An 11,846-nucleotide genomic window follows, 5' to 3' on the forward strand; every position below is an offset into this window, starting at 1 on the left:
CCTCTTTGAGCAACTCACCCGATCGCTCTGCACATAGAGCTCTGGCGGAATCCGCTCCCATTTCCCAGCAGAAGCTGACGCTTTGGGGATAGGTCCCCGCAGAGGATAGTTTAATCAGGATACACCCCAGACACTCAGAGCTTGGGGGAATCGGCACCAGATCCGCCACTCATCTCTGGGGAAGTATTTTCATGTGGCAGGAGAGAGAGAGAGAGGCATGCGTGTAATTCCTCTCTCAGAGGTCGCTGTGCACGTCCCTGGCTTCATTGCATGGCGTGGCGAAAGACGCTCCTTGCTTGCTAATATTAGCTCCCGCCCAAGGTCGTCAGGTTGGGGGGGGGAGCGGGAGAGGGAGAGAGAGAGAGAGCGCAGCCACCTCTTGTCAAGCCCCCCCCCCCCGGCCACTTCAGTCTCTGCAGACAAAGGAGAGGTCACTGCCCCACCCTGACTGGTACAACTCTTTTTTGCCAGTGGGGGTGGAGGACGGGGACTAGGAAATACACCATGCCCTCTGTCTCTTTCTCTCACCCTCCCACTTCGCTTTTTGGCCATTATCAGCGCATGCATAGCTCCGTTGGTTAGAGCATGGTGTTGATAAAGCCAGAGCTGCAGTTTTAATCCCCGACCCTTCTGCAGGCAAAGCAGATGTCCTGCCACAGAACTTTGGCATGGTTTGTTGAAATAAGCCAAGGATCTAGCCCTCAAGCTTCTGGTTAAGGGGCTAATTGAACTAGGAGCCTTGTGCTGTCAGACTGCGCTCTGCATTTGTGGCAGCACCTCTGCCCGCTCTTAGACAGGGGGCCTTCCCTGCCCCACCTGGAGATGATGGGAACGGAACTCAGGACCTTATTTGTGGAGAGCATGGCCTCTGCCGCTGAGCTACAGCCCCTCCTCATTTCTGGGGGGGAGGAAGAGAGTTTGTTCCCCACCCCTCTGATACACACACACACACACACACACACACATTCCTTCTCCCTCTTTCGAAATGTTAACCATAAAAAACTGAATTTTGTTAGGGCTGACATATGCCTGGATTTTCCCAGACATTACTGGATTTTCAAAGGTGGAATTGACATCTGAGGGGAATTTCCAAAAGTTTGCGCTTTGTCCTGGATCTTAGGCAAGTCAATCGAAAAATTGTGCGGGGTTTTTGTTCAACAACTTTTGGGGTATTCTGGTTTTTACTTTTTGAAATATGACAACCCCAGTTTCACCCGCAAGCACCTCGAACAGGGAAAGGTGAGCTGTCAGCGTTTTAAATAAATCAACTTAAATGGAGACACTGGAGCTGAAATTCCTTTGCTGGTGGGGAGGGAACTGGTGGATTCTGAAGGCAATTCTCTGCAAGGCGGCTTCGCTTTCAGGAAATATCAAGGTGATCTCTCCTGCGTTAGTCATACTCTGAGCAGACTCAGTCGCCTGAATGACTCCAGCCCATCAATTCCAGTACATCGGTTGTAATGCCACTCTTTGACTGACGTGTGTTTTTTAAATTTCACTTCAGTATTTGGCGGGGGGAGAGTTAACATCCAGTGGATCTTACTGTGTTTATTATTTGTTTTTTGCACGCTGGAGGTTTTGGGAGTCGTGTTTTGAAACCCTGAAGCCTTTTGCAAGGCTAAAAACACAACCGTGATATGGAACGGAAACAAATTTGTGAGAAACAAATTCGGGAAAGCCCAAATACCCCTCGAAAAACAACAGGCCACACTAAAAGCCCTGCTCTGAGTTACTGCGTCTAACATTTTGGGGCCTTGAAAGAGAAACCTTCATGCAGAACACAGCGACCTACGGGGTATGTGGAATGTCAGAAGCATCCTGTTCTCACAGTGGCCGGCCAACTGCCCCACAGGGAAGCCCCCAAACAGGACATGAACCCCCAAACAGAACCCCATGAACTGAAAAGTCAGAATCATGGTCTTTTCTTCTGCTCCTGCAAGATCGCCCTTGCCTCCTTCAGCTTGTCTCCATAGCCATGAGGGCTAGAATCTTCCTTTCCTCAAACGTCTGAGGTTCCAGATTTGTCCCTGGGATCTCGCTCCCTTTCCCAAGGCTCGTCCCGCCAGACTCCCCCCCCCCCGCCTTTCCAAAGCAGCAGCTGCAGGCTTGAAGAATGCACTTCTAAAAATGTAACCCTCCGTCTTGATGAATAATTGACATTCCCCCTCTCTCCAGCCGACCCCGTTCTGCAGGCAGCAGCATTCAGAAGAGAGGCGGTGCCTGGCTACCTCTCTGATGGGTTGTTGTTGTTGGGGGGGGCTTTTTGCAACGGTGCCTAGGGCTGCCGGCACAGCTTCCAACGACACAGGCCTGAGGATCCGGCCCTCTTGCTGGACGCTTTTGCATCAGCTGGCCTGGCTTTGCGAGGAAGGGGAAGGAGGAGGAGGGAGGACACGCGAGGTCGCCTCCTTTGTGCTGTGAGAAAGGGCGCATCGAAGCAAGGCTTCCGTCTCAGGAACATGGGCAGCTGTCTTGGAGCCAGGCCAGCGGCCCCATCTAGCTCAATATTGCTGCTCCAATGCGTACGCTCTCCTGATCGGCAAAAGGCCTTGTCTTTCGGAAGACGGCTTTGGTTGCCCCCCACAAATTGGCTATAATTGATCAAAGGCGATTGATGGCTGCGCTCTGCCTGGTAATCTTTGGGGATATGGCGGTGGTCTGAGCGAGGCTGGAATTTAGCATCCATAAATGGATCTTCTCGATTATGGGTCTTCTCAATTGTGCGCCATTCACCTGCAGCAACGACCTTTTGGGATATGATCTATAATGAAATCAATAAACAAATTAAAGTGATTTTTCCAAGAGGCCAGAATCCTTCCTCCTGGGGCTCCTAGACAGCAAAATCCCAAAGGAAGACTCAGCTCCAGGGACAGCGATTCTCTGGGCGCAGAAAAGGAAGGAGGAGAGAAACCCCCTCAAAGGAAGAATGGCAGATGAAAATATTGGGATATGCAGAGACGGCAAAATTGACAGCACTGATAAAAGATACAAATTTAGAACCGTTTAAAGAAGACTGGAAACTTTTTCTAGTCTATCTAAAAGTTATTTGCCATATGCAAAGACCCCTGTGGGGTTTGAAGTATAAAAAAAACCAGCAGAACATATTAAGAAACATGTTAGAGAGGATGAAATTAGATAAGACGGAAACTTAAAATGCAATATATGTAATTTGAGTTATAAACATTGATGTTGGGTGAGCAGGAAGTCACTAGTTTGGTTGAATTGGAATATAATTGTTGAGTAACAAATGTAGCTTTCTATATTGAAAAAAGAATAAAATATTATTGCAGAAGGGGGGGAAACCACCAAACACCCCCAACAGTGACAAGTTTTACAATTTATGGTGGGGCTGGTGAACTTCTGACCTTCTGGATGTTGCTGAACTACATCTCCCAGCATGCTCAGCGGTCATGGCTGATGGGAGTTGTAGTCCGATCACACCCCGAGGGCCAAAGGGGCTTACCCTGCTTGTGCCTTACAGACAGTCACCCTACTAGTCCCTCAAAGAAGTTTTTGCCTAGCCCAAAAAAGGATGTTGGGGAAGGCATAACTGCAGATGGATCTTTTCTCCACCATTTGTGAGGAAGTGAGGGCTTTGCGGGAAATGATGTATAATGAGATTAAAAAGCTGTTTAATGTGATTAAACACCACCCCCACCCCACCGGAAGCCTTTTTCTTAGGAATTATAGGGACAGAAGTTTAAAAAAAAGATGATTAGGTTTTTTATGTATGTAACACCAGCAGCTAGGATTCTCTCTGCACAAAAATGGAAGGAGGCAAACTTCCCACCAAAGAAGAATGAATAAGTAAGGTGACGAACTACGTGGAATTGGTAACGTTGGCGGCCAAAGTAAGAGACTCTGACAATGACAGTTTTCTTGGAAGAATGGACGTCCTTTTCAGACTGTTTAGGGAAATAGTATAGTTTGGTGAACTCGCGAGCTGGATTAGAAATATGAGCAACGGAAGGAATTTGAGAGAACAGCATTGATGAGTTATTGGTATAAGACACTGAAGGCTTTGTGCCGTGGGGGGAAAGTAAAACACCGTGGAAAATGGGCCGGGAAGTCTGGAAAAGACCAACTTATTATCTATTAAAGTATGTATGTTAAACTTTTGAAAAGTGAATAGTGAACTTTTGAAAAGTGAATAGAAATTATTATTTTTAAAAAAGATGTCAGGGAAGGTGCCAGGAGGGCCTGGCAGAATCCTGTATGGAGGAGAGGTGGAGCCCAGCCCTGCCGCGCACCCCCTAAGCCGGGCTCTGCAGCACCAGGCTTTGGGGAGCTGGGGGGCTGTCTCTTCCTTCGTCTCTTCTGCCCCTCAACCTGTCCGTTCTCTCATCCTCTTCCTCAGGTGGCCGAGCTGGAAGCCCAGAGGGGCCACGAATCCTCGGGGGAGGCCAAGGAGGAGTCCAGCCCAGCCCTGGAAGAACTGGAGCAGTTGGTGAAAGCCAGGGACGAGGTGAGGGGCCGCTGTCGCCCTCCTGGTGGCTCAGAGGCAAAGCTGACGATATCAGGCGGTGGTTTTCTGCCGTGGCTTTCCCCATAAATTTTCGCCAACACAAAGAAGCCTTGCTGTATTCAGATCTTTCATATTTGTTCTTGGTACCTTACTCTCTCTCTCTTTTTTAACATAATTTTTATTGAGTTTTCCATATTTCATTACATTTTCCTTACATAAATCCATAACTTGCTCAAGCAAAGCATTGACCTCCTTCCCTCCCTCTTTCTAACTTCCAAACATCTTTTACAAATTCTTCACATTTCTATAGCCACTTTTTTACCTTATATCTTCTTTTGACATTCACCTCCTTATATGTAAATCAGCTCCTTATTTTCACATTACGAAACATTTCAACTCAAACCTACAAACGTTTTCAAATGTTTACAATTTTCTTTCATATAAATTATAAATTTGCTCCAGTCCTTTTGAAACAGTTCGTCACGCCAATTCCGGATCTTGGTTACTCTCATTTTGAAAAGATATCTTCCCACATTCTGCAAATAAAAATAAACAAATTTTGATGCTATGCTATATTACACAGAAATGTTTAAATGCTTCTTAGCTGTCTTGGAATCTTCCTGCCACACCAGGGTGGTGACATGCCTTATGAGAGCCACCGTGTCTCATGGTCTTATTGTTGGATGCTGAGACATCAGGAGAGTCTCTCAAATCCCTTTTGCACACTTCCTCTTGACTGGGCACAGGGCTGCCCCTGTTGCCCCAACAGACCAACACCCCCCCTCTCTTTCACACACCCCCACGACAGATTAGCTGGAGTTCCCCCATCCCTCCTCTCCCTGCCAGCCCTGCTCCCTCCTCCATCGCTCTCCTTTCCACACCAGCAGCTGCCAGGAGCCCACACTCCACCTCTGCTCTTGCTGGGGCGCCAATTAAATTAACAGTTTAAAGCAGAGGTTTAATTACAGGGCAGGCTCCTGCTCTAGACGCAGATCCGCCTTTCCGAGAATGCTGCGCAAGGCAGAAACTCATGCACTGGTGAGAAGAGGCTCTGTGCTCTCTTCTCCATGCCCCCCCCACGACTCATAGCTCTAAGAATTAGCATTTCTGTAAAGAGGGAGTGGGCAAAGCTGCAGCCTCTCAGGATCGGGGGGGGGGGGAGGGCTTTGTTGCAATTTGCTAGGTGTCTGAGGTGTCCCCCGGGCAGTGCTGTGGTCCAGCCCTGTGGACGTAAATGAAGGAGCGAGAGCTCCTCTGAGCATGTGCAGAGCCCCAGGATTTGAGACTAGGTTAATATTTTATTCAAAGAATTTCATTTATGAAAAAGAGAGAGTGAGGAAAAAAGAATGTGAACGACAAAGAAAAAACACTGTTACATTACCATACATTAATATACAGATGTGTATATTCTTATTATGCCAATACATCAAACTTATGAGTAGGCATTGGGGAGAAATTGGGGTTGTCCGCCAAAAAAAAAAGGGGGGAGTTCCTGCACCTCTTTTTCTAGAAAAAAAAAGCACTGGCATCAAGTATTCCTAAAATGACATGTCAAAATAACACACAATGGGGGTTAAATTAGGGAAAATAGGTTATTGCATGCAGAAATGTGACTATCCAGAGGGGCAGGTGCTTTAATTGCCTCTGTGCTCCTGGCATCGGCCTCTGAGTTGGCTCATTGTGCAGAAGCGCCGAATCGCAACCCACACGTGCTCAGACGCGCCGCTGCAGGTTGCGAACGTTCGCAACCCGAGTGTCCGCTGTAGTTTTGAAAGCTGCAACCAAACCACGTTTTGCAAAACAAATAATGGGGTTGGGGGGAGGGCTGTCTGACCAAGGCTGCGGACACATATCCTCCAACATCTCCCCGATGAAAAGAAGGATGTCCTATTCAACAACAACACCCTGCCACTCCAACATATATAAAAGCACAAGAAAACATGAAACATTAAAAAATTCCCTATCCAGGGCTGCCTTTGGATGTCTTCTAGAGGTGTATACTTACTTATCTCCTTGGCTTGGGGGTTGCATAGCAGTCCAATATTTCTCCACTGAAAAGAGGGACGTTCTAAGGAAAAGCGGGATGTTCCAGTATCAAATCAGAAACTGGGACAGCTTTCGTAAATCTGGGACTGTCCCACTAAAATAGGGACACTGGGAGGGCCTCCAAACATATCTCATGTAAAGCTTGGGACCCCCCTTGCCCAGAGAATCCTGGGAACTGTAGTTTGCTAATGGTGCTTGGGGTGTTGTTTTGTTCGCAGTAAACTACAGTTCCCAGGATTGTGGGGGAAGCCGTGCTCTTTAAAGGTATAGTTCTATTTTTTGTTTCATAGAATCATAGCATTGCAGACTAGGAAGGGCCAAGAGGAACGTTCTTCCATTCCTGTTTGTGTGTTTTTTTAAACGACCAGGAACTACGGCAGCTAAAGGGTCAGAAAGGAGGAAGCTGGGAGACGGATGAAGAGTGTGAGGACACCCGCCAGAAGGTGCAGGTAATGGGGGGCAGGAGGGGGGATTAGGGTGCAATGGTGACTTGGCCAAATCCCCCTGAGCAGAAGCACCAACTTTCCCCCAACCCCATTTGCTCCCGATTAAAAACATTGCTTTGCCACCCCCTAAGTGACTTAGGCCTGCCTGCCAGTTCCTGTAACAACAATTGTTTTATTATTTGTACCCCACCTTCCTGACTGGGTTGCCCCAGCCACTCTGGGTGGCTTCCAAGACACATAAAAACATAATGAAACATCAAAACATTAAATACTCCCCTATACAAGGCTGCCTTCAGATGTCTTCTAAAGCTTGTATAGTTCTTTATCTCCTTGACATCTGATGAGAGGGCGTTCCACAGGGCAGGTGCCACCACCGAGAAGGCCCTCTGCCTGGTTCCCTGTAACCTCATTTCTCGCAGGGAGGGAACCACCAGAAGACCCTTGGAGCTGGGCCTCTGTGTCTGGGCTGGATGATGTGGGGTGGAGACGCTCCTTTGGGCATACTGAACCGGGTCTATTTAGGGCTTTGAAGGTCAGCACCAACACTTTGAATTGTGCTCAGAAACATAACTGGGAGCCGGTGAAGATCCTTTAGGACCAGTGCTATATGGTCTTCAGGGCGGAAGCCTCTGGACTTTGACCATGTGGCCTCTCCCAGTCACCAGTCTAGCTGCCGCATTCTGGATTAATTGCAGTTTCCGGGTCACCTTCAAAGGTAGCCCCACGTACAGCGCATTGCAGTAGTCCAAGCGGGAGATAACCAGAGCATGCACCACTCTGGCCAGACAGTCTGAGGGCAGGGAGGGTCTCATCCTGCGTACCAGATGGAGCTGGTAGACAGCTGCCCTGGACACAGAATTGACCTGTGCCTCCATGGTCCAAAATCACCCCCAGGCTGCGGACCTGGTCCTTCACACTGACCCCATTCAGGACCACACCAGACCGCCCCCTGTCACCCTGAAATAGCACTTCTGTCTTGTCAGGATTCAGCCTCAATCCATTTCAGCCATCCATCCTCCAACCACCTCCAGGCACTCACACAAGACCCCCTGCAAAAGAAACATGGATTGAACATTTCTGGGGAACTAACTGAGAGATGGTCTGTGTGCCACCCAGGTGCTCTTCCCTGGGGGGCAATGGTCCTGGGGCGGCCAGCAGGAGGGTCCCTCATGACCACAGGGACCCTGAGGTCATTCTCCTCTCCCCCTTTTTCTCGCCAGGACTTGGAGAGGCGCAACACAGACTTGGAGCGGCGCCTTCGCCTGGCTGAGCAGTCTCTGTCGGAGACGCTTTCTGAGCGGGAGAAGATGTACCACGAAGTGGCCAAGGTGGCGGAAATCATGGACATGAAGATCTTTGAGCTGAGCGAGCTGCGGCAGGACTTGGCCAAGCTGGTGGAGAGCAATTGAGCCTGACCGGAGGTGGGGAGGTGGGGAGGCTGCCCCGATGGTTCTCCTCCTGGCGGAAGCGGACAGGCGACGTGGCTCTGAAGTGGGTAGCTGGTGGGGCACATTTTTGGTCCTCCAGAAATGCTCCTCCAAGAGGATGCTGGACATCATAGAATCGTAGAGTTGGAAGGGAGCCTGAGGATCATCTAGTCCAACCCCCTGCAATGCAGGAATATGCATCTGTCCCATAAGGGGATTGAACCTGCAACCTTGGCATTATCAGCACCAGGCTCTCACCAGCTGAGCTATCCTGGCTGACACCTTCAGGCTTCTTTTTCCTGGCCTTAGTTCCCTTTCAGATGCTTCCATTTCTACAGACCCAGTTCTCCTTTTTCTAGCCAAGTTAGTACGGTGGTCCCCCCCCCTTCCCTGATCCAGTAGGTTTTTGATAGAGAACTCTTCTCCTCCCCCTCCCCCCCGCCAGCCTTACCAGAACCAGCGGCTGATTCAAAAACCTTTCTTGTAATCCTCCTAGCTGAGTCTTTTTAACAAGCTTCCTTTTTATAGATTATCAGAGACTTTCCCCTCAAAAAACCCCCCAGAGGGAACCTTGACTCTCTTCCTGGAAGTAAATGGGGCTATTTTCTTCTCTCCGCCCCCCCACTCTCCTCCCAACAACACCCTCCTTCCATTGTACGTTTGGTTTTCTTTTCAAAGCGAGCAGTGACTTTGTCTTAGTGGGTTAATGCGAATGTGGGAATGAATATTCAGCTTGGGAAAGCTGGCAGGGGAATCTGGGGTGTGTGCAGGGGGGGGGAGTGGGGTGGGTGCTAATGTCAGAGGGGGAAAGGCTATTTCCAGGGGGCCGGTGGGAGAGGGGCAGCAAGCCAAGCCAGCTGCCAATCTGGCAGGTTGCCCAGTTCTGCAAATATTGTGTGAAACCAAGAACCTGACCCTCTCCTGGTTTGAGAAGGAAGTGCAGCTTGCTCAAGGAGTATGCCAAGAAGTCAGGCAGGGGTGTGACCCATTGGCAGGAACGTAGGTCCTCGCCTGCTTTGCTAGCCCAAAGGTGATGGGACCTCTGGCCCACAAACCGAAAATATTATTATTATTTGCAGTGCTTTTCTTCTAGAAAAAAAGGTGCCGGTACTCACTATGAAGTTGTTCCACTAAGTGCCACATTTTTAACCAGTGCTTTTCTTCTAAGAAAACAAGTGCCGGTACTGCGTACGCAGGAGTATCCCATGGGGGGGAAAAGAGCACTGATTATTGGTTGTATGCTGCCCTATATACCCGCAGGTTTCAGGGCGGTTCACAAGATAAAATCACAAGATAAAAACACAAAATGCATTTTAAAAACCCAGTAGTCCCCGCTCCCCAACACATTTTAAAAGGGCATTGGATTTCAATCAGCTAAAGACCTGGTTGAAGACGAATGTTTTCACCTGGCACCTAAAGGTGTATAATGAAGGTGCCAGGCAAACCTCCTTGCGGAGAGCATCCCACAAACGGGGAGCCACTGCAGAAAAGGCCCTCTTCTTGTGTTGCCACCCTCCGGACCTCTTGAGGAGGCACAGGGAGAGAGGCCTCAGAGAATGATTGCAGGGTCTGGTACGTTCATATGGTCCACAGTGCTACAATGTGGTTCCCCAACCTGTGCCCACCTGCTGCACACCTGACGATGGCAGTGCCAGCCTGCTCCATTGCAATTTTCAATTTGCATGTCTCCATTAGGTTTGAACCACACCCAGACTTCAGAGGCATTTGCTGTACCTGCCAATCCACAGTTACGGCAAGCGCCTTTGAAGGCGTTCTCTCTGCATCATGATGGGTTGTTCCAGGTGTGATCCACTGGGAAATGGATCTACAAAAGAGGAGAATGTTTGAGCAGTTTGCCTCGCATTTGAGCTGCGGCTGGAAGGAAGGAACAAATCAATGCTCTACAGCCAAAGCCCTCTTTCTGCCGGGCCCTTTCTTGCCATTGGGCAGAGTGAGGTGGCAGCCTCAGGCAGCAGAAGGTGGGGGCAGGCAGTGGGCACACCCTTGCCTTGCAGCTGCTAAGCTAGGGGGCTGCCCCATTACCTGCACTCAAAGAGTCAACTGTGTGTCTGGTCAGGTTGAACACATAGAATTTGGAGGAAAGCGGGCTAATACTGGTCTAGCGCATCCAAGAAGTACAAAATTAAAGTGCCCAGGGTTAGTCAAAGCTCAGCGCCAGTTTTGCTTCTCCTATTTTATTTTAGTGGTTAAAAAGGAGAGGAAAAGTTGAGACAATGGCCTGGGAATTTGCCATGCAGCTGCCTTCACCAGGCAGACTGATATGCATACCCCATGTGAAATTTGGCGAATTTGAAAACTCCACTCGCATTTAAGGTTCTAGTCCTCCTGACGTTGAAGAACCCAAGAAGAGACCATGCTTCTGGGAGGCTCAGATACAGGCCCTCGAGGCTTGCTTGTTTTCTCTGAGCATCCAGGTACAATGCCTCCAAGACTGGAGGCTCCGTTTGTCTTGCCATACCTACTGTACAGCGACAGGGCTATTTCCCACAAACCTGCACTTTTCTTGAAGTTCTAACCCCCCCCCCCGAAAGAAAATGAAAACTTGGCCCTAATTGGTTTTGCAAATCTGATTGTTTGTTGCATGAAGACGAAAGCTTGGACAGATTTGGGCAATGCCCAGTGAAAGCTCTGGAAACCAGGTGATGCTGAAGGGGAGGACGGGTGGGTGGGTGGGGGTCAAACTGGAATTATTTAGAGTGGGGCTACAACCCCTCCGTATTTAGCCAAAGCAGATTATTGTGTCTCTCTAAGACTAAGTAGACAAGAGTTTTAGCCTGGTGATGAATTCAGAATGTCCCCGTGTCACAGAAAGAATGTATTCAAGCAAACCTGTGGATTGTAGGCTGTGTGTAAGCGACCTGACGATTGTCGGGTTTTACTGGAGGTGTTCAATAAGACAAAGCAATGGTGGAACTACGACCCTGGGTGTTTCTCTCCCCTTGCCTTTCTCTTTCCCTCCTTTTTAATTGGGAACTTAATTGTGAATGGGGCTTGGCAGTGTCAGCCAAATCCACCAGGCTGCTCTTGATCTCGCGGCCACCCACTCTTGGGCTGCTCAAGGCACATGTTGACCAGGTTCCAGCCGGAATCCGTTTCAAAGCTCAATTGCGAAAGAGTGCAAGATCTTTCTGGATGCTTTCTTTTTCCGCAACTCTGCCATGGAGCGAGAGGGCAGTGTCCCAGGCTCTGTCTCCACAGCTGGAGGCATCCATGCTTCTGAGTCCCAGTTGCCGGGAAACGGAGGAGCTAAATAAACCCTGATGGATGGAGGTCCATCCAACTTCTGTTTGAAGACCTCCAATGAAGGAGAGACCACCACCATCTGAGGTCATGGAATCGTAGACTTGGAAGGGACCCCGAGGATCATCTAGTCCAACCCCCTGCAATGCAGGAATCTTAGCTAAAGCATCCCTGACAGATGGCCAACCAACCTCTGCTTAA

At 49.2% G+C, this 11,846-nt stretch overlaps 1 protein-coding gene across 3 annotated transcripts in view; it reads left to right on the forward strand.

The window, feature by feature from the left end:
• The window catches only part of HOMER3 (homer scaffold protein 3), a 32,957-nt gene extending 21,639 nt beyond the window's left edge, over positions 1–11,318 (forward strand). For 2 of the 3 annotated variants that reach the window (XM_081895788.1, XM_081895790.1), the window contains 3 exons: positions 4,358–4,465; positions 6,880–6,960; positions 8,178–11,318. In XM_081895788.1, the coding sequence (XP_081751914.1) occupies positions 4,358–4,465; positions 6,880–6,960; positions 8,178–8,366 (378 nt within the window). In that variant the 3' untranslated portion in view covers positions 8,367–11,318. The remainder of the gene's footprint in view (positions 1–4,357; positions 4,466–6,879; positions 6,961–8,177) is intronic. The other variant, XM_081895789.1, reaches the window with a different exon arrangement.
• Positions 11,319–11,846: the final 528 nt, after the last annotated feature.

Source organism: Podarcis melisellensis (genome assembly GCF_964234715.1).
Source record: "Podarcis melisellensis genome assembly, chromosome: 18".
NCBI lineage: Eukaryota > Metazoa > Chordata > Lepidosauria > Squamata > Lacertidae > Podarcis > Podarcis melisellensis.